The 22,573-nt window shown below is 43.8% G+C and overlaps 3 protein-coding genes across 6 annotated transcripts in view; 2 read left to right on the top strand and 1 right to left on the bottom strand.

Annotated features, from left to right (window-relative positions):
* Positions 1-553: 553 nt before the first annotated feature.
* Positions 554-8,141, bottom strand: LOC117965132 (annexin A2-like). 3 transcript variants are annotated; one of them, XM_059006264.1, is made up of 13 exons: positions 8,061-8,141; positions 7,845-7,914; positions 7,666-7,762; positions 7,321-7,409; positions 5,846-5,959; positions 5,459-5,549; positions 4,905-4,984; positions 3,844-3,903; positions 3,175-3,268; positions 2,148-2,243; positions 1,572-1,630; positions 1,360-1,498; positions 554-744 (listed from the first exon to the last, which is right to left on the bottom strand). In XM_059006264.1, the coding sequence occupies exons 2-13, from the start codon at positions 7,893-7,895 to the stop codon at positions 692-694; spliced, it is 1,023 nt and encodes a 340-aa protein (XP_058862247.1). In that variant the 5' UTR covers positions 7,896-7,914; positions 8,061-8,141; the 3' UTR covers positions 554-691. The 3 variants fall into 3 exon arrangements, with proteins under 3 accessions (XP_058862247.1, XP_058862248.1, XP_058862249.1); XM_059006265.1 differs by having other exon boundaries at positions 1,360-1,475; XM_059006266.1 differs by lacking the exon at positions 1,572-1,630 and having other exon boundaries at positions 1,360-1,475.
* Positions 8,120-11,940, top strand: si:dkey-71b5.6 (uncharacterized protein LOC100294632 homolog). Its single transcript, XM_059006267.1, has 5 exons — positions 8,120-8,189; positions 8,669-8,902; positions 9,233-9,309; positions 11,590-11,636; positions 11,805-11,940. The coding sequence occupies exons 2-5, from the start codon at positions 8,822-8,824 to the stop codon at positions 11,858-11,860; spliced, it is 261 nt and encodes an 86-aa protein (XP_058862250.1). The 5' UTR covers positions 8,120-8,189; positions 8,669-8,821; the 3' UTR covers positions 11,861-11,940.
* Positions 11,867-22,573, top strand: part of LOC117395505 (otoancorin) — a 24,990-nt gene continuing 14,283 nt past the window's right edge. The window contains exons 1-10 of one of the 2 annotated variants that reach the window (XM_059006263.1): positions 11,867-11,994; positions 17,343-17,448; positions 17,987-18,069; positions 18,667-18,688; positions 19,015-19,054; positions 19,356-19,440; positions 19,931-19,984; positions 20,282-20,493; positions 21,247-21,392; positions 21,559-21,677. In XM_059006263.1, the coding sequence (XP_058862246.1) occupies positions 17,391-17,448; positions 17,987-18,069; positions 18,667-18,688; positions 19,015-19,054; positions 19,356-19,440; positions 19,931-19,984; positions 20,282-20,493; positions 21,247-21,392; positions 21,559-21,677 (819 nt within the window). In that variant the 5' untranslated portion in view covers positions 11,867-11,994; positions 17,343-17,390. Of the gene's footprint in view, positions 11,995-14,894; positions 15,027-17,342; positions 17,449-17,986; positions 18,070-18,666; positions 18,689-19,014; positions 19,055-19,355; positions 19,441-19,930; positions 19,985-20,281; positions 20,494-21,246; positions 21,393-21,558; positions 21,678-22,573 lie in introns of those variants that run through there. The other variant, XM_059006262.1, reaches the window with a different exon arrangement.

The following is a 22,573-nucleotide window of genomic DNA, read 5'->3' as shown; positions in this document are numbered from 1 at the left end:
TCAGTTTGAGCCCAGGGTTAGCTGTACAGTCCAGCAGTCACAGTGAGCAGGGTTAGCTGTACAGTCCAGTCACAGTGAGCAGGGTTAGCTGTATAGTCCAGCAGTCACAGTGAGCAGGGTTAGCTGTATAGTCCAGTCACAGTGAGCAGGGTTAGCTGTATAGTCCAGTCACAGTGAGCAGGGTTAGCTGTACAGTCCAGCAGTCACAGTGAGCAGGGTTAGCTGTATAGTCCAGTCACAGTGAGCAGGGTTAGCTGTACAGTCCAGCAGTCACAGTGAGCAGGGTTAGCTGTATAGTCCAGTCGCAGTGAGCAGGGTTAGCTGTATAGTCCAGCAGTCACAGTGAGCAGGGTTAGCTGTATAGTCCAGTCGCAGTGAGCAGGGTTAGCTGTATAGTCCAGTCACAGTGAGCAGGGTTAGCTGTATAGTATAGTCCAGTCGCAGTGAGCAGGGTTAGCTGTATAGTCCAGTTGCAGTGAGCAGGGTTAGCTGTATAGTCCAGCATGGCTCTGTACATTTCTTCTGTAAAAGATAAAGACTACAACACCCTCTATTCATTTCAGACAGCTTTAATATCCTGTTTTAGAGTCACGTTCTGAAAAGGAGAGTAGAACGATGGGGTCTGCGTGAAGCAGGTTTGCGGTGGCAGGAGGCTGGGGTTGAGGATTGGGGTTCCATTTCTCAAAGGTCTTCAGCCCGACACAGTGCCAGCAATGCCTTCAGGTAGTCCCCCTTCGCTTCTCCCTGTGGACCCAGAACAAGAACACGGAGATCAGCTGGGCTCAGATTCCTGCTTCGGACACACACGAGGGCGAGGGCCAGACCCGCCCCAGCTCTGCCCGCTGTCCGGGGGTTTCAGAACCAGCCTGGCGCCAGTATGTTATCGAAACACAAGACATGCCTTCAAAATCCAGCACCGAGAGAAGAGCAGCAGAAATGGAAGCTGACTAGAGTTTAGAACAGCAGGTAGGAAGCACTTTGTTTTTTTTTTTAATGAGAGAGAGAGAGACACACACACGGCCCCTCTTCCCTCACCTGTATCGCTGTGTACACACACACACACATCTGTAGCGCTGTGTACACACACACACACACACACACCCCTGTAGCGCTGCGTACAGACACACACACCTGTAGTGCTGTGTACAGACACACACACCTGTAGCGCTGTGTACACACACACACCTGTAGCGCTGTGTACACACACACACCTGTAGCGCTGTGTACACACACACACCTGTAGCGCTGTGTACACACACACACCTGTAGCGCTGTGTACACACACACACACACACCTGTAGCGCTGTGTACAGACACACACACACACCTGTAGCGCTGTGTACACACACACACACACACCTGCAGCGCTGTGTACAGAGAGACTCCGTATTTCTTGCGGTACTCGACCCGGATGCTGAGTAGGTCGTCTCGCTGCGGGACACCAGGATTCGGATGAGGGACGCGGCCCTCGACCCCTGCGGGAGACGGGGAGGAAACGCTGCTCACTGCATTTTATTACATTTCTAAATGTGAGACTATTGAGTGCTTGAACAGTTCTGTATCCTGTTTACCTTCATGGCCTCCTGGAGATTTCCAGCCAGGTAGAGGGGAGTGTTCTGAATCGCAGAGACTTCAAATAAAACAAACCAGTTAAACTGCATTCCAAACTTCAAATTAATCAAACAGTTCAACTGCATTCCAAACTTCAAATTAATCAAACAGTTCAACTGCATTCCAAACTTCAAATTAATCAAACAGTTCAACTGCATTCCAAACTTCAAATTAATCACGCAGTTCAACTGCATTCCAAACTTCAAATTAATCACGCAGTTCAACTGCATTCCAAACTTCAAATTAATCACGCAGTTCAACTGCATTCCAAACTTCAAATTAATCACGCAGTTCAACTGCATTCCAAACTTTCAGGAACATGTGGTTTGAAAGCTGGTTCCAGGAGACCCCCGGGAGACCTAGTTTGAGGTTTGCTGTGTCAAGCCCCCAAGTCTCCCTGCCTGGTGTGCCTCGCAGCGCCCTGAAACCAGACTCCAAACCTCAGAGCGATGGCTTCGTGTTCCCTCAGCTTTATACATGGAATAAATTTGTTATCTAGTACACAGACAGACAGACAGACAGACTGGTTTTCTCACCCAGGGAGAGCAGTGCGTTGCCCAGGTCTCCGGAGAAGTCGGTCTGGATGGTTTTCTCAATCTCCTCACTGCTGTAATCTATGTATTTCTGGAACACTGAGAGGGGGGGGAGAGAGAGAGAGAAGGGTTGTGTTGTAGAGGTTTGTTCACGGTGTGTGGGGCGTTACCCCCACACGGTAAAGCAGCGCTCTGGGGGAGTTGAGGCACGAGGTAAAGCCGAGTGCTCCCTACAGTGCCATACTGCCATTTATACAATGACATTAAAAACAACTAACTGTGCTTCAACATCCCTCCCTGTGCTTTACAATGCTTCCCTATGCTTTACCAGACCTCTCTGTGCTTTACAATGCTTCCCTATGCTTTACCACACCTCTCTGTGCTTTACAATGCTTCCCTATGCTTTACCACACCTCTCTGTGCTTTACAATGCTTCCCTATGCTTTACCACACCTCTCTGTGCTTTACAATGCTTCCCTATGCTTTACCAGACCTCTCTGTGCTTTACAATGCTTCCCTATGCTTTACCAGGCCTCTCTGTGCTTTACAATGCTTCCCTATGCTTTACCAGGCCTCTCTGTGCTTTACAATGCTTCCCTATGCTTTACCAGACCTCTCTGTGCTTTACAATGCTTCCCTATGCTTTACCAGACCTCTCTGTGCTTTACAATGCTTCCCTATGCTTTACCAGACCTCTCTGTGCTTTACAATGCTTCCCTATGCTTTACCACACCTCTCTGTGCTTTACAATGCTTCCCTATGCTTTACCACACCTCTCTGTGCTTTACAATGCTTCCCTATGCTTTACCAGACCTCTCTGTGCTTTACAATGCTTCCCTATGCTTTACCAGGCCTCTCTGTGCTTTACAATGCTTCCCTATGCTTTACCAGGCCTCTCTGTGCTTTACAATGCTTCCCTATGCCTTACCAGACCTCTCTGTGCTTTACAATGCTTCCATATGCTTTAGCAGACCTCTCTGTGCTTTACAATGCTTCCCTATGATTTATGGCTTTCCTGTAAATACTGCACCCCTGTCCAGGTGGTCCGTGCTGCGCTCGGTCAGGATTTGGATCCAGGGGTCCGGGTTGGGGGTCTTGGAGTTTGCTTTTGCTTCGTACAGCGTCTGGGGAATCGGATAACACACTTGTTACCCCCTCAACCCCATGGCTTTTAAAAAAAAAAAAAAAACCTCAAACTTCTGCCTGTAGAAAATATCCTCTACATGCAGCCGCGTGCCAATGCATCTGAACACTCCCACAGTGCTAATGTGGTTCTGATTGGCTGTGTGTATGAAATCCCGGCTCAGCCACTGACTCCCTGTGTGTGCGTGTGCGTGTGCGTGTGCTTGTGTGCGCGTGTGTGTGTGTGTGGCCCTGAGCAAGTCACTTCACCTCCTTGTGCTCCGTCCTTCGGATGAGACGTCAAACAAACGAGCTCCTATTGGAAGTGACTCTGCAGCAGCAGCAGCAGCAGTTGTTGATGAAGCAGAGTTCACCCTCCTAGTCTCTGTAAGTCGCTTTTGGGGATAAAAAAGCGTTTCTTAAATGACTCATTAATAATAATACTGCAAATGACAAATCTTGAGGTGTTCTTAATACATTTGCACGCGACCGTGTATCTGCAGGGTTCTGTCCTGGTTAAATCAATCTCATTTGAATTTGAATTCTTTCAGTCTGTTCGGTAGGTGATGGCTCTCACCTTGGCATCGTGATCAATCAGCCTGTAGTCAATCCAGTCCGTGTTGTTTTCTCTCGTTCCCTGTTTGAAAAGCAAGACAGCCGTGAAGCGGGGGTTTCACAAGCAGGCAGCCCTTAGAAACGCTCACTTTACTGCTTTACCAGACCTCTCTGTGCTTTACAATGTTTCCCTATGCTTTACCAGACCTCTCTGTGCTTTACAATGCTTCCCTATGCTTTACCAGACCTCTCTGTGCTTTACAATGCTTCCCTGTGCTTTACCAGACCTCTCTGTGCTTTACAATGCTTCCCTATGCTTTACCAGACCTCTCTGTGCTTTACAATGCTTCCCTATGCTTTACCACACCTCTGTGCTTTACAATGCTTCCCTATGCTTTACCACACCTCTCTGTGCTTTACAATGCTTCCCTATGCTTTACCAGACCTCTCTGTGCTTTACAATGCTTCCCTATGCTTTACCACACCTCTGTGCTTTACAATGCTTCCCTATGCTTTACCACACCTCTCTGTGCTTTACAATGCTTCCCTATGCTTTACCAGACCTCTCTGTGCTTTACAATGCTTCCCTATGCTTTACCAGACCTCTCTGTGCTTTACAATGCTTCCCTATGCTTTACCAGACCTCTCTGTGCTTTACAATGCTTCCCTATGCTTTACCAGACCTCTCTGTGCTTTACAATGCTTCCCTATGCTTTACCAGACCTCTCTGTGCTTTACAATGCTTCCCTATGCTTTACCAGAACTCTCTGTGCTTTACAATGCTTCCCTATGCTTTACCAGACCTCTCTGTGCTTTACAATGCTTCCCTATGCTTTACCACACCTCTCTGTGATTTATTACACTTGACTGTGCTTTTACTGCGGGACTCTTCCAGTTGTTTAGTTATTATTATTATTATTTATTTCTTAGCAGACACCCTTATCCAGGGTGACTTACAATTGTTATAAGATATCACATTATTTTTACATACCCCACCTGGGATTGAACCCACAACCCTCCGGTCAAGAGTCCAGATCCCCTAACCACTACTCCACACTGCTGCCAAGTTCCATCCCTCTTTACCTTGGCTAATGCCAGCAGAAGTCTCTGGAAGTCTTTGCTAGTGTCGTCAGCGATATCCTGCTCCAGATCTCTGTTGAATTCTACCGGTGAAGCGAAAAAGAGTCAATACAAAAATATGACGTGCCTGGGAAAATCTCTCTCTCTCTCTCTCTCTCTCTCTCTCTCGCTCTCCCATCAGGATGTGCTCTTTTTAAACAGGATGCAGTTTGTTTGTTTTCCTGCCTCGCTTCCTGTTGGACTGGTGCAGCCAGCTTCAGCTGTCAGCGATGTGTATAGATTTACTTTATCTGATCAGTCACCTCATCTCTTTACATGTGGCCGACAGGGAAGAATGAGACCACAGTGTGCTAGCTGTACCCTAAATGATCTTCAATGGCAATGCAGACAGACAGACAGTGGCTCTGCGGTGGTGTGCTTGTATAGCTGTGTGTTGATGCACAGTGCTTGTATAGCTGTGTGTTAATGCACAGTGCTTGTATAGCTGTGTGTGTTGATGCACAGTGCTTGTATAGCTGTGTGTTAATGCAGACAGTGCTTGTATAGATGACCCCTACCCTGTTTGTACGCTGTGATGATCTCATGCAGCTGCTTGTTGTCTCGCGTGCAGAGGATCTCAATCAAAGTGTCTTCATCTGTGCCAATGCCCTGCAGACAGACAGACAGACAGACAGACAGACAGACAGATTCACACTCTGTGCAGACAGACAGACCGATTCACTGCTTGTGCAGACACAGACAGACAGATTCCCTGCTTGTGCAGACAGTCAGAGTCACTCTGTGCAGACTCAGAGTCACTCTGTGCAGACAGTCAGAGTCACTCTGTGCAGACACACAGTCCGAGAGACAGACCGGTCTTGGACAGTGGTCAGTGGTTTGGGAGGTTCAGTTTAACACGCGCGTTTTTTTTTTTTTTAAATGTCTGAACTCTGAACCCCGCTGACCTTGAGCGCCCTGCGGAGCTCCGTGGCGTCGAAGCGGGACGGGGTCCTCATGAGCCCCACGATCACCGACTTGAGGTCCCCCGACAGCGCCCCCTGCAGGTCTGAGAGCAGGTCCTGCGAGAGAGAGAGAGAGGGAACGTTTCGAGAGAAGTGTGAGCAATGAGCTCCTTCAAAACCTGCCTGCGGTTCAATACTCTGAGAGACAGGAGCTTCGGGTATGCCTTAATCCCATGAACCTCGTTACTGGATCCTCAGCTGATGCGCTATCCTTGCACTATTGCACTGCTAACATGTCACCGTAGATATAACTTGCTGTGATCCTAACTGGCTGCATCCTAGTTAATATTGTATTCTAGAAGTGTTATTATTATACACAGCATCCTAGTTCAGATTGTATTCTAGTAGTGTTATTATTATACAGAGCATCCTAGTTCATATTGTATTCTAGTAGTGTTATTATTATACACAGCATCCTAGTTCATATTGTATTCTAGTAGTGTTATTATTATACATAGCATCCTAGTTCATATTGTATTCTAGTAGTGTTATTATTATACATAGCATCCTAGTTCATATTGTATTCTAGTAGTGTTATTATTATACAGAGCATCCTAGTTCATATTGTATTCTAGTAGTGTTATTATTATACAGAGCATCCTAGTTCATATTGTATTCTAGTAGTGTTATTATTATACATAGCATCCTAGTTCATATTGTATTCTAGTAGTGTTATTATTATACATAGCATCCTAGTTCATATTGTATTCTAGTAGTGTTATTATAATACATAGCATCCTAGTTCAGATTGTATTCTAATAGTGTTATTATTATACATAGCATCCTAGTTCACATTGTATTCTAGTAGTGTTATTATTATACATAGCATCCTAGTTCATATTGTATTCTAGTAGTGTTATTATTATACACAGCATCCTAGTTCAGATTGTATTCTAGTAGTGTTATTATTATACACAGCATCCTAGTTCATATTGTATTCTAGTAGTGTTATTATTATACATAGCATCCTAGTTCATATTGTATTCTAGTAGTGTTATTATTATACACAGCATCCTAGTTCATATTGTATTCTAGCAGTGTTATTATTATACATAGCATCCTAGTTCATATTGTATTCTAGTAGTGTTATTATTATACATAGCATCCTAGTTCATATTGTATTCTAGTAGTGTTATTATTTGCACTGACTGTAAACTACACTGTATTTAAATATGAAGCTTGCATTGTAACCCTGTGCTGCCCTGTAACACCTGTGTGAGTCGCCTGGGATAAAGGAGTCTGCCGTATAAATAAATAAAACGCCAAAGCAACTTCAATAAGTAGCTCAAAACCAGATTATTTCGATAGCGGAACATGAACTGAAAAAACTGCTTTACATAACTTCCAAGAAAAAAGAAAAAAAGGCTGTCTGAATGCATTGAGGGCGATTCTGCACGCTGCGCTGCCAGGGAGCGTACCTGCGCGGCTGTGGTTCTGTACAGCCTGGCTATCAGCTGTCTCTGGGTGCTGCTCCGGTTTGTGAGAATTTGCACAATGGCGCCGGTATCTGGGTCAGAAAAGCAGCGAGAAAGAGAGAGAAATTGTAATGAATTGCTTTTTATTTTACCAATGAAAATAAATACCTTAGCCCAGGAGTGTCCAATCAATCAATCAGTCTCAGTCCTGGGGGGTCATTATTCCACTCCAGGAGGCTTGACAGTTAATATGAGATTATTGTTATTAATTAGTCATTTAGCAGACGCTTTTATCCAGAGCGACTTGGAGAGACTGGGGGGTGAACTCCGCATCATCAAAACCGTTACCTTTAGACTTGATCGCAGCTACAAGATTCACGGCGTCCATTTCAGGGTCGAAGTTCGGGAAGGGTCTGATGGTGCCTAGAGTGCCCCAGACAGTCGGCTGAGAGAAAGAGGGAGAGGAGGGAGGGTGAGAGGAAGAGAGGGGGATATTTCTCAAGTTAATTTTTTTCCCCCGTTCTTACCTTCCGTGCCTCGTTCACTTTGCTGAGCAACAGTTCGTTGATGGACTGCATGTCAGGGGAGTGCGCGTTTCTTAAAAAAACAACAACACGAAATCAGAAATAAGGGTTAAATACACCGGCACAGGGAAGAGGACGCGCAGTCGTCTATATATATATATATATATATATATATATATATATATATATATATATATTCTTTATAAGAATCAGCCCTACCTCTCTCTCGCTCTCTGTAACTCCGCGCTGAACTCTCGATGCTTGACGCACCTGTTTGAGTCGGATATACCTGTGCGATACTCCGGGGGTGTGTCTTCCGCACCCCCTCAAAGAAACACGACACAAAATGTATGTATGATTTGTAGATAACAGTTTAAAATAATGGAAGCAAATTCCTAATGAAATACCGGCTGAATACCACAGAAATAAAACATTACTATCTTACGCACCTATATTAGACATCATACGTGTACATGTAATCAACATAATTTGTTACAAAGACAGAAATAGGAGGCTGTGTGGTCCAGTGGTTAAAGAATCGGGCTTGTAACCAGGAGCTCCCCGGTTCAAATCCCACTTCAGCCACTGACTCACTGTGTGACCCTGAGCAAGTCACTTCACCTCCTTGTGCTCCGTCTTTCGGGTGAGACGTAGTTGTAAGTGACTCTGCAGCTGATGCATAGCTCACACACCCTAGTCTCTGTAAATCGCCTTGGATAAAGGCCACTGCTAAATAAACAAATAATAATAATAATAATTTTTAAATGACCGTCAATTACAAAATACAATTTTGCAATAATTGATGCAATAACTGTTTATTCCACCAGGTGGCGTGCAAGGACCATCAGAATATAATCCTATAAAACACGCCCCCTCGTGACGCGGTTTCCAGTGGCAACGGTTGCTAGATCACAAAAGTTTCCCGCAGCAACCGGTGTTTGGTGGAGCGTCGTTTCAGATCACACTGCTTAGAAACCGAAATGTCTCAGAAAAGCGGGTTAGAGGCTCTCGATATCGGCGCTTTGAGTTCGGAACAGCAGGAGAAACTCAAACAATTTAAGGTAACAAAAAGAAAAGACGGAAAATACGGTAAATATATATTTAAAACACAACCCGTTGACTATGACCAATTAGGAACCGGAATGGGCTGATTGACAGTACTGCAAACCAGTTAGATTTTAGCAGTGGTTTCCAATCTCCAATCACAAGGCGGGGATTCCATGATTGGCAGAAATAACGACGAATCCTGAAAGCGAAAGGGCGGGCACGACCAAGCTAACACGTAATGTTTCAATTTGTACCAAAAAAAAGAAATACATAAAAAGATATTGTAAACACAGTTTATTATTTATTTATTTAGATTTTTTTTTATTTTGTTATTTATTTTACAGATCAATACTCGCATTGCTAACGAAAAATACCTCCGGTCGCATCCGGAAGTTGAAATGATATTGGGCGAATTTCTGAGGTAAATATTATATTAATAATTTAAAAAAATAAATAAATAAGGGATGAATGGAGTGCTTTATAGTTAATCAAGTGGACTAAAATAAAATGCGGACTAGATGAACTGATTCAGCTTCATAGAGTCCAATGAAAGCTGCTGAATAATGTTCCCTTGTTAACATATTGAATTCCACCCCCTCTATATAGAATGAACTCCCTCAGCTTCATAGAGTCCAGTGAAAGCTGCTGAATAATGTTCCCTTGTTAACATATTGAATTCCACCCCCTCTATATAGAATGAACTCCCTCAGCTTCATAGAGTCCAATGAAAGCTGCTGAATAATGTTCCCTTGTTAACATATTGAATTCCACCCCCTCTATATAGAATGAACTCCCTCAGCTTCATAGAGTCCAATGAAAGCTGCTGAATAATGTTCCCTTGTTAACATATTGAATTCCACCCCCTCTATATAGAATGAACTCCCTCAGCTTCACAGAGTCCAATGAAAGCTGCTGAATAATGTTCCCTTGTTAACATATTGAATTCCACCCCCTCTATATAGAATGAACTCCCTCAGCTTCATAGAGTCCAGTGAAAGCTGCTGAATAATGTTCCCTTGTTAACATATTGAATTCCACCCCCTCTATATAGAATGAACTCCCTCAGCTTCATAGAGTCCAGTGAAAGCTGCTGAATAATGTTCCCTTGTTAACATATTGAATTCCACCCCCTCTATATAGAATGAACTCCCTCAGCTTCATAGAGTCCAATGAAAGCTGCTGAATAATGTTCCCTTGTTAACATATTGAATTCCACCCCCTCTATATAGAATGAACTCCCTCAGCTTCATAGAGTCCAATGAAAGCTGCTGAATAATGTTCCCTTGTTAACATATTGAATTCCACCCCCTCTATATAGAATGAACTCCCTCAGCTTCATAGAGTCCAATGAAAGCTGCTGAATAATGTTCCCTTGTTAACATATTGAATTCCACCCCCTCTATATAGAATGAACTCCCTCAGCTTCATAGAGTCCAATGAAAGCTGCTGAATAATGTTCCCTTGTTAACATATTGAATTCCACCCCCTCTATATAGAATGAACTCCCTCAGCTTCATAGAGTCCAATGAAAGCTGCTGAATAATGTTCCCTTGTTAACATATTGAATTACACCCCCTCTATATAGAATGAACTCCCTCAGCTTCATAGAGTCCAATGAAAGCTGCTGAATAATGTTCCCTTGTTAACATATTGAATTCCACCCCCTCTATATAGAATGAACTCCCTCAGCTTCATAGAGTCCAATGAAAGCTGCTGAATAATGTTCCCTTGTTAACATATTGAATTCCACACCCTCTATATAAAATGAACTCCCTCAGCTTCATAGAGTCCAATGAAAGCTGCTGAATAATGTTCCCTTGTTAACATATTGAATTCCACCCCCTCTATACAGAATGAACTCCCTCAGCTTCATAGAGTCCAATGAAAGCTGCTGAATAATGTTCCCTTGTTAACATATTGAATTCCACCCCCTCTATATAGAATGAACTCCCTCAGCTTCATAGAGTCCAATGAAAGCTGCTGAATAATGTTCCGTTGTTAACATATTGAATTCCACACCCTCTATATAGAATGAACTCCCTCAGCTTCATAGAGTCCAGTGAAAGCTGCTGAATAATGTTCCCTTGTTAACATATTGAATTCCACCCCCTCTATATAGAATGAACTCCCTCAGCTTCATAGAGTCCAATGAAAGCTGCTGAATAATGTTCCCTTGTTAACATATTGAATTCCACCCCCTCTATATAGAATGAACTCCCTCAACTTCATAGAGTCCAACGAAAGCTGCTGAATAATGTTCCCTTGTTAACATATTGAATTCCACACCCTCTATATAGAATGAACTCCCTCAGCTTCATAGAGTCCAATGAAAGCTGCTGAATAATGTTCCCTTGTTAACATATTGAATTCCACCCCCTCTATATAGAATGAACTCCCTCAGCTTCATAGAGTCCAATGAAAGCTGCTGAATAATGTTCCCTTGTTAACATATTGAATTCCACACCCTCTATATAGAATGAACTCCCTCAGCTTCATAGAGTCCAATGAAAGCTGCTGAATAATGTTCCCTTGTTAACATATTGAATTCCACCCCCTCTATATAGAATGAACTCCCTCAGCTTCATCTATATATATATATGTATATGTATATGTTTGAAAGACTCTAGGCTGTTTCTAATTTATATTACTTGTACAAAGTTTAACACGATTATTTTATTTTGTATTTTGATTTTTTTTCTAGAGAAATCCTTTTAAAACGGCCCGGCGATATTCGGGAATTTGCTGCAGGTAAGAAATAATAATAATAATAATAATAATAATAATAATAATAATAATATTAGACTTCATTGAGGGGAGCTCTGAACCCCAGGACTGGGGGTAATTTATTATTTCTTGGTAAAGTATCAATTGACGGCTATATACAATGTTTATTTATTTATTTATTTATTTTCCTAGAGTATTTTACGGACCCCGCCCTTCCTGGGAGAATTGTGAAGAAGCTGGAGGAGTAGGAAGCAGAAATACAAACCGTTTACATTGTGAGGACAGACTCGCTTACTTACACAGCATCACCCCGAACTGTAGAACTGAGACAGAATTCAAACAAAAAAATATACACCAAATGTCACATCTTTCAATTTGTCAGGTTTGTTGTGAAGTATATATGGGGAAAACTTTAAAAAGCGATGGGTGTGGAATTCAATATGTTAACAAGGGAACATTATTCAGCAGCTTTCATTGGACTCTATGAAGCTGAGGGAGTTCATTCTATATAGAGGGGGTGGAATTCAATATGTTAACAAGGGAACATTATTCAGCAGCTTTCACTGGACTCTATGAAGCTGAGGGAGTTCATTCTATATAGAGAGTGTAGAATTCAATATGTTAACAAGGGAACATTATTCAGCAGCTTTCATTGGACTCTATGAAGCTGAGGGAGTTCATTCTATATAGAGGGGGTGGAATTCAATATGTTAACAAGGGAACATTATTCAGCAGCTTTCATTGGACTCTATGAAGCTGAGGGAGTTCATTCTATGTAGAGGGGGTGGAATTCAATATGTTAACAAGGGAACATTATTCAGCAGCTTTCATTGGACTCTATGAAGCTGAGGGAGTTCATTCTATATAGAGGAGGTGGAATTCAATATGTTAACAAGGGAACATTATTCAGCAGCTTTCATTGGACTCTATGAAGCTGAGGGAGTTCATTCTATAGAGAGGAGGTGGAATTCAATATGTTAACAAGGGAACATTATTCAGCAGCTTTCACTGGACTCTATGAAGCTGAGGGAGTTCATTCTATATAGAGGGGGTGGAATTCAATATGTTAACAAGGGAACATTATTCAGCAGCTTTCATTGGACTATATGAAGCTGAGGGAGTTCATTCTATATAGAGGGGGTGGAATTCAATATGTTAACAAGGGAACATTATTCAGCAGCTTTCATTGGACTCTATGAAGCTGAGGGAGTTCATTCTATATAGAGGGGGTGGAATTCAATATGTTAACAAGGGAACATTATTCAGCAGCTTTCATTGGACTATATGAAGCTGAGGGAGTTCATTCTATATAGAGGGGGTGGAATTCAATATGTTAACAAGGGAACATTATTCAGCAGCTTTCATTGGACTCTATGAAGCTGAGGGAGTTCATTCTATAGGGTGAGGTTGCAGTGTTCCTCGGTGTTTTCAGTTTTGCATTAGCGCTCCCTCGAGGGCTCTCTGTGTGATGCGTGTGTGTTTAATACAGTATCCCGTTGCTTTAGCTCGTGTGGTTAGTTGTTTAATGGAGTGGAACGCTGCTCGGTGTGTGTCTCAGCATGCCTCTTCATTTCCAATGGGGATGGGGAGCCGCGCCTCTGCGCTGTGGGGCGGTGTCTGTTTAAGAATGCGTGCGGAAAAAGCACATGAAAACGTACACGCTAATATTCTGTACGGGGAAATGGGTGTTCATGTGCTCCCCTATGCTTTACCAGACCTCTCTGTGCTTTACAATGCTTCCCTATGCTTTACCAGACCTCTCTGTGCTTTACAATGCTTCCCTATGCTTTACCAGACCTCTCTGTGCTTTACAATGCTTCCCTATGCTTTACCAGACCTCTCTGTGCTTTACAATGCTTCCCTATGCTTTACCAGACCTCTCTGTGCTTTACAATGCTTCCCTATGCTTTACCAGACCTCTCTGTGCTTTACAATGCTTCCCTATGCTTTACCAGACCGCTCTGTGCTTTACAATGCTTCCCTATGCTTTACCAGACCTCTCTGTGCTTTACCAGACCTCTCTGTGCTTTACAATGCTTCCCTATGCTTTACCAGACCTCTCTGTGCTTTACAATGCTTCCCTATGCTTTACCAGACCTCTCTGTGCTTTACAATGCTTGCCTATGCTTTACCATCCCTCTCTGTGCTTTACAGTGCTTCCCTATGCTTTACCAGACCTCTCTGTGCTTTACAATGCTTCCCTATGCTTTACCAGACCTCTGTGTGCTTCACAATGCTTGCCTATGCTTTCCCATGCTGTCACTGTGCTGGCTCACACTGTGTTGTTACTATGGGGCCCTCGTGTAAGGTCTGTCCTGTCTCAGCCCGAGCTGTTTACTCGCTGCTCTGCTTCGAGGGGATTTCGTGGCGCGGCGTCTCGTGGGGTCTCATTAGTGGCCTGGGTCACGTGGCTGTGCCGTGGGGTTGGTGGGCTCAGTTCGCTGGCAACAACACGCACACGCGTTTTTCTTTTTTCACCTCAAACAAAACAAAGAAAAAACACTACGTTTAACTTATGTTTCAAATCCAAATAAAAAGCAGGTAAATAGGTTGTTAATGATGCATAGTTCACCCCCCTAGTCTCTGTAAGTCTGTTTGGATGACAGCGTCTGCTGAATGACTCATTAATAATAATAATAGTAATAATAATAATAGTAATAGTAATCCGCCCCTGGTCTCCGGGGCTCTGAGATAATGACGCACAGCTCTGCTAGTCTGTGTGTTGATCGCTGTGCTCTGTGTCAGCACACACTGTTCAGGACGGGTGTAAGGTGACACCCCAGATGCAGCACAACATGGCATCGCTTATGAATGCAGTTTTAATCCGTTTTCTGAAAAGAAAAGGAGAAAACTGAGTACTTCTGGGAAAGTTAACGTGTCGGCTGTGAAAAGAAAGAAAACAATAAAACTAAACAAAACGAGCATAAATTAAATGCAAATTCAATATTGTGTGTGCTACAGCACCCTAGATCATTCTCTCTCTCTCTCTCTCTCTCTCTCTCTCTCTCTCTCTCTCTCTCTCTCTCTCTCTCTCTCTATATATATATATATATATATATATATATATAATATAAATGTATGTTGGTATATTTTGCAATTATAAATACGTGCCTTCCTGGAAAGTTAAGCCCCATGTGGGTTCACTGTAACTGAGGACAACAGTCGCCATGGCAACTCTCAAGGATGCTGTGGTACCGATACCTGAAACCCGTGCCTCCCTCCCCCTCCTCCCTCCCCCCTCCTCATTGTTATCGCACCTCACAGGGCTATACCTACGACATCACATTTCAGGTCACTTTACCTGAATCCGTTCACCTGAGCACACCTGAGCACACCTGCCTACCTGCGACAGGACGAAGGAGCTCAACCATCAACAAGGGGCCACTGCAACCAGGAGAGAGGAGCTTCACAAAGGTTTCTTTACAATGCTTCTCTGTGCTTTACAATGCTTCCCTATGCTTTACCAGACCTCTCTGTGCTTTACAATGCTTCCCTATGCTTTACCAGACCTCTCTGTGCTTTACAATGCTTCCCTATGCTTTACCAGACCTCTCTGTGCTTTACAATGCTTCCCTATGCTTTACCAGACCTCTCTGTGCTTTATAATGCTTGCCTATGCTTTACCAGACCTCTCTGTGCTTTACAATGCTTCCCTATGCTTTACCAGACCTCTCTGTGCTTTACAATGCATCCCTATGCTTTATCACACATCTCTGTGCTTTACAATGCTTCCCTATGCTTTACCAGACCTCTCTGTGCTTTACAATGCTTCCCTATGCTTTACCAGACCTCTCTGTGCTTTACAATGCTTGCCTATGCTTTACCAGACCTCTCTGTGCTTTACAATGCTTCCCTATGCTTTACCACACCTCTCTGTGCTTTACAATGCTTCCCTATGCTTTACCAGACCTCTCTGTGCTTTACAATGCTTCCCTATGCTTTTCTATGGTTTTTCCAGGGTAAGTTGAAGACTGTACAGCTGACACGATGAAATACACAGCGTCCGCATTCGTGATGCAATCAACCGCTAATCAATTACGCCCCACACTGTGCCAAACAAAAATCTTTTTCTTCTTCTTCTCTGGAGTGCAATTACCTGGGAATGGGAGAGCCAGGCTGTTATCACTAGAAGAACTGGAAACAAGCAGAGAGAGGAAAAAAACAAACCAAAAAAAAAAAATAGGAGTCGAAAACGCTCTTTAGAAGAATGCGGCAAATTGCAATCTGGGGGTCCTTGAAATAAATCTCTGCCATTGTGTTATCTGAATAGACTGCTGTTCTTCTTCAATCACCAACACACGACAAAAAGCGATTCATTCGTACCCCCCCCTCCCTCCCTCCCCCCCCCCCCCTCCGTGCCAGCCTGGGTCTGTGTGGAGAATGATTGTTGCAGTATAATGAATAATTCCTTCAAGGGGTTCTGATAGAGAAATAAAAACAAGAGCAAACCCCCCTCAACCCATCAAGATCCCAAGGTCGCAATTAATTGCACAGTTTCTCTCTTTAATTTTAGTTTGTTAATTGCAAAAATGACCGAAGCTTTGAAGATTTAATTCTGTTCCTTCTATTCGGATCTCCAGTCTGGCGCTCCGCTCAGCTTCGTTTTTTGTTTTTTTTTCTTAGAAGATTTGTGTTGCTAGGGAGTTGCTGCTAAGGAGCTTTGATTGGCTCAGCTGGGATTCTAAACTCGTGGGAGCCCGGCCAATCACGCCTGCGGGGCGTGTCCACTGCGAGAAGGAAGAAAAAAAAAAAAACTGGCACCATGCGGGTTCTTGTGGTTTGTCACGTCCCCAGGACCCCTCTGTGTGATTACAGCCTTATAAATCACTGCGGCCCCACATCCTGTTCTCTATGCAAAGAGAGTCAAGTGCTCTTTGGACTGAATGGAGAGGCGAGGGGCAGCAACCGCTAACCTCTCGGGTCAAAGACCAACGTCTTACCGTTCAAATAGCCAGCTCTGTAGTGGAGAGGCGAATACGGGACTTATCGGGGGATAGGAATGAGACTCCTATTGCACAGCAGTGTCACCCAGTCCAGGTTTCACTGCTACCAGCTTGATCAGCCCCAGTGTGTCTAGGCAACAAGCTCAGGTGTGTCTGATTATTAAACTCACAGTGAAACCAGGACTGGATCACACTGCTGTGCAGCGGGAGTCTGATTCCCATCCCTGTAGATAGATAGATAGTCGTTGGTTGAAGGAGGTTTTTAGCTGATTTTAGAGAGAAGACAGCTACAGTATATTGGTGGTAGCAGTGGGATATTTAGACAGAGATCAGGGATGGGAATAAGACTGCTATTGCACAGCAGTGTCACCCAGTCCAGGTTTTACTACCAGCTTGATCAGCCCCAGTGTGTCTTATTATTAAACTGCCTTGTGCTGATGTCAGTATTTTTTAACTCTCCAGCCAAGAGCAGGAGATCCATTACAGTATCCGCCCCTCCTGCTCTGCACTGGACTCGCTCTGACCTGAGCCCCACGTTACTGGATCCTCAGCTGATGCACCATCCTTGCACTATCGCGCTGCTATTATTACATCAGTGTAGATGCAAATTGTCTTTAAAGCCTAACTTGTTACTTCTCATATTGTATTCTAAGTAGCATTTGCACTGACTGTAAACTACACTGTATTTAAATATCGCCCTGTAACACCTGTAAGTCGCCTTGCAGAAAGGCGTCTGCTCAATAAGCGATGACACTGTTCCTGATCATTTTGTCTTTCTTTCTGCCAGCGTTAAGGGCATCTCTCTTATTTGACTGGAGACCCAGGGCACAGTAAGATGGCTTCAGCAGCAGCCTGGCTGTGGATCCTCTCCGTCGCTGCACAGCAAGCTTGGAGTAAGTGTGTAAAAACAGCCATGCTTTGTTTTACTGCCAGAACACATATCTTCCCATTTAAGGGTCATGCTTTATCTTAAAGGCAATTATTATTATTTTTTTTCCCCTGTTCATTAACTGTTACTAGCTGACTAACGCGTTAATGTTAGTTTATTATTATTGAGTCATTTAGCAGACGCTTTTATCCTAAGCAACTTACAGAGACTGGGGGGGGGGGTGAACTCTGCTTCATCAAAAACTGCTGCTGCTGCTGCTGCAGAGTCACTTCCAATAGGAGCTCGTTTGTTTTACGTCTCATCCGAAGGACGGAGCACAAGGAGGTGAAGTGACTTGCTCAGGGTCACGCACACACACACACACACACACACACACACGCAGGGAGTCAGTGGCTGAGCTGGGATTTGAACCTCCTGGTATCAAGACCCCTTTTCTCTAACCACTGGACCCCCAAGCCTCCTTCATCTTCTTAGTATAATAATATTGTTATATTATAATGTAATGATACTGTTTTAAGCTGCTTTTTAACCTCTGTGCCCAGGTACCTCCCTGCCCATGAAGCCAGCGATGAACTTCACCTTGCAGGGATTCCCAGCGGCTTACCTGAGGACTGCAGAGAGACTGGTAACTATACAGACACTGACACTGACATGCATGTGTGTGTGTGTGTGTGTGTCTATATATATATATATAATACACTATAAGCACAGACACTGTAGACAGATATATACGTGTGTTTATATATATATATATATATATATATATATATATATATATATATATATATATATATATATATATATACATACTGTAGACTTAGGCATTTAGATACACAAATATAGACATAGACACATTATTTATATATATATATATTTATACAATAATACACTATAGGCATAGACACTGTAGACAGATATAGATCTATATATGAATAAGGGCAGCAGTGTGGAGTAGTGGTTAGGGACTCTGGACTCTTGACCGGAGGGTCGTGGGTTCAATCCCAGGTGGGGGGACACTGCTGCTGTACCCTTGAGCAAGGTACTTTACCTAGATTGCTCCAGTAAAAATCCAACTGTATAAATGGGTAATTGTATGTAAAAATAATGTGATATCTTGTAACAATTGTAAGTCGCCCTGGATAAGGGCGTCTGCTAAGAAATAAATAATAATAATAATAATAATAATAATAATAATTCATTATTTTCATTGTGTCTTAAACAGGTGTCCCAATGTTTTGGAAACGGTAAGCCTTCCACACCTCATCCTGGATTCAGTGTGTGTGTGGGCCTGTGTGTGTGTGTGTGTGTGTGTGTGTGTGTGTGTGTGTGTGTGTGCCTGTGAGTGCCTGTGTGTGTGTGTCCCTGTGTGTGTGTGTGGGCCTGTGAGTGCCTGTGTGTGTGTGTGTGTGTGTGTGAGTGCCTGTGTGTGTGTGTGTGTGTGTGTGAGTGCCTGTGTGTGTGTGTGCCTGTGAGTGCCTGTGTGTGTGTGTGTGTGTGCCTGTGAGTGCCTGTGTGTGTTTGCTGTTTTTCCTTTAAAAACCCGTCTCTCTCTCTCGCTCTCTTCTCGTAGATAACAGCATTCCTCAGAGACTGGCAGACCTCCTGGGCAGGTAGTGTACTGAACTGGGAGCAAACGTCTCTCTGAGGCTCGTCTCCGGGTGATTCGGAGTGCTGTGTGCGTGCGTGCGTGCGTGCGTGCGTGCGTGCGTGCGTGCGTGACCGGCAGACCTTTTTAATCAGTGTCATTGCGATTAACGTCTGAATTGTCAGTAAAGGGATGTGTTCTCGAAGCTCAGGGCGTTGTATTTGCCACAATCGATTTTAAGCCGCTCTGACTTCATTACCAGCGCAAAGGAAATCGAGTTTGAAAGCCTCTGATTCGGTGATCCACTGTCTCCTCTCTCCCTCCAGCTCCACGGTGCTGTTTGAGAACATGACACGCCCCCTCCCTGTCTTCCTGCCGCCCCTCCCTCTGCTCAACGGCATGATCTTCATGGTAAGAGCGCCCCAATCCTACTCAAACTACCCCCCCACCCGCGTTTCCCACAGATAGCACAGTGTAATCAAGCACAGTGAAAGCATGGTGAAGCATAGGCAAGCATTGTAAAGCACAGAGAGGTCTGGTGAAGCATAGGCAAGCATTGTAAAGCACAGAGAGGTCTGGTGAAGCATAGGGAAGCATTGTAAAGCACAGAGAGGTGTGGTAAAGAATAGGGAAGCATTGTAAAGCACAGAGAGGTCTGGTAAAGCATAGGGAAGCATTGTAAAGCACAGAGAGGTCTGGTAAAGCATAGGGAAGCATTGTAAAGCACAGAGAGGTCTGGTAAAGCATAGGGAAGCATTGTAAAGCACAGAGAGGTCTGGTAAAGCATAGGGAAGCATTGTAAAGCACAGAGAGGCATGGTAACTAGTTAAGTAAGCTTTTCAGAGGGCAGCGATGGGCTTCATTTTTCTTCTCCTGCTCTAACCTGAGTCTTCTTTTACAGAACAAGGCTGACGAGGATTTCTTCCGCTCTCTGGAGATGCTGAGGAACATATCGGTGAGCCAGACCTCTTCTCCAGTCACTCCCTGCAGTGTCTGTGTGGGGTGTGTGTGTGTGTGTGTGCGTGCGTGTAGGGTCCTTTACAGGAGGGTTACTGCTAACCCTCTCTCCACTCTCTCTCTCTCTCTCTCTCTCTCTCTCTCTCTCTCTCTCTCTCTCTCTCTCTCTCCACTCTCTCTCTGCTCTCTTCTCTCTCCCTCTATCTCTGCTCTCTCCTTTCTCTCTGTGTCTAACACCTCTCTCTCTCTCTCTCTCTCTCTCTCTCTCTCTCTCTCTCTCTCTCTCTCTCTCCAGGGTGATGTCCCTCATTCTCTCCTGTGCCCCCTGCACAGCATGGCTGCCCCCCTGGCCTGGTCCACTCTGCTGGGTTCTGGCAGTGCCTTGGACCCGGCCCGGTTCAGGCTGTTGCTGTGGGGGGCGGAGCCGCTGATCCGATTGGGGCTGCAGCCGGACTCGCTGAGCGCACTGCCCATGGCGGGATTCAACATGGGGCAGAGAGAGACCATGTGAGTACTGAAGGGACACTGAGGACATGTGCCGGAATATAGAAGACTATACAAAGAGGCGGTGTGTGATTCAATATGTTAACAAGGGAACATTATTCAGCAGCTTTCACTGGACTCTATGAAGCTGAGGGAGTTCATTCTATATAGAGGGGGTGGAATTCAATATGTTAACAAGGGAACATTATTCAGCAGCTTTCATTGGACTCTATGAAGCTGAGGGAGCTCATTCTATATAGAGGGTGTGGAATTCAATATGTTAACAAGGGAACATTATTCAGCAGCTTTCATTGGACTCTATGAAGCTGAGGGAGTTCATTCTATATAGAGGGGGTGGAATTCAATATGTTAACAAGGGAACATTATTCAGCAGCTTTCATTGGACTCTATGAAGCTGAGGGAGTTCATTCTATATAGAGGGGGTGGAATTCAATATGTTAACAAGGGAACATTATTCAGCAGCTTTCATTGGACTCTATGAAGCTGAGGGAGTTCATTCTATATAGAGGGGGTGGAATTCAATATGTTAACAAGGGAACATTATTCAGCAGCTTTCACTGGACTCTATGAAGCTGAGGGAGTTCATTCTATATAGAGGGGGTGGAATTCAATATGTTAACAAGGGAACATTATTCAGCAGCTTTCACTGGACTCTATGAAGCTGAGTGAGTTTATTCTCTATAGGCTGGTGATGCAACACTTTTGGCCAGAGCTGTAACATTGCTGTTTTATTGAGTTCTGCTCCTCTCCGCGCAGGATGGGCGTGTTCAACCAGCACTACGACGTCCTGCCCCCCGGCGACAGAGAGAAGCTCCTCCATTGGGTGAAGCACTGCGTTGCCATGGAAATGTTCAACTGCAGCATGGGACAGCCAATGGGAAACGGAGGCAAATCTGAGAAAGGTGACATCATAGAATTTTTTTCTCAATTGACTCCCCTGGATAAATAAAGGTTGATTGATTTGAACTTTGTCAACTGTGTTTTAAAAACTTTATTGAAAGTCCCTCCCCCCTCACCCCCTTTAATCAAGCCCCTCCCCCTCTGATTTCCGCTCGACTCTCTCGTTAGACCCCCGAGTGAAATGCCCTCCACGGCTCCGCTGGCTGAAAGCGCACACGATGGCAGTGCTGGGGCGCTTCCTGTCTCTAGTCCCGCCCTCGGAGCTTGAGGATATCCAATCGGATGAGGTAGGTGATAGGGGGGGTTTTTTGTCGTAAACTTCCTGTCTAAACGTTTGTCATTGAGTTTACACTGAAGACACTGAGAATGACTTTTCAGTAAAGCATGTTAATGGATTGTAATGGATTGTAATGGTCTGTAGTACATTGTAATGGTCTGTAGTACATTGTAATGGATTGTAACACATTGTAATGGTCTCTAATGCATTGTAATGGTCTGTAATGCATTGTAATGGTCTCTAATGCATTGTAATGGTCTGTAGTACATTGTAATGGTCTGTAATGCATTGTAATGGTCTCTAATGCATTGTAATGGTCTGTAGTACATTGTAATGGTCTGTAATGCATTGTAATGGTCTCTAATGCATTGTAATGGTCTGTAGTACATTGTAATGGTCTGTAATGCATTGTAATGGTCTGTAGTACATTGTAATGGTCTCTAATGCATTGTAATGGTCTGTAGTACATTGTAATGGTCTCTGATGCATTGTAATGGTCTTTAATGCATTGTAATAGTCTGTAGTACATTGTAATGGTCTGTAGTACATTGTAATGGTCTCTAATGCATTGTAATGGTCTGTAGTACATTGTAATGGTCTCTGATGCATTGTAATGGTCTTTAATGCATTGTAATGGTCTGTAGTACATTGTAATGGTCTCTGATGCATTGTAATGGTCTGTAGTACATTGTAATGGTCTGTAGTACATTGTAATGCATTGTAATGGTCTCTAATGCATTGTAATGGTCTGTAACACATTGTAATGGTCTCTAATGCATTGTAATGGTCTGTAATGCATTGTAATGGTCTGTAGTACATTGTAATGGTCTCTAATGCATTGTAATGGTCTCTAATGCATTGTAATGGTCTGTAACACATTGTAATGGTCTCTAATGCATTGTAATG

This window comes from Acipenser ruthenus, chromosome 32, assembly GCF_902713425.1.
Source record: "Acipenser ruthenus chromosome 32, fAciRut3.2 maternal haplotype, whole genome shotgun sequence".
NCBI lineage: Eukaryota > Metazoa > Chordata > Actinopteri > Acipenseriformes > Acipenseridae > Acipenser > Acipenser ruthenus.
This window is presented reverse-complemented; position numbering and strand designations above follow the sequence as displayed.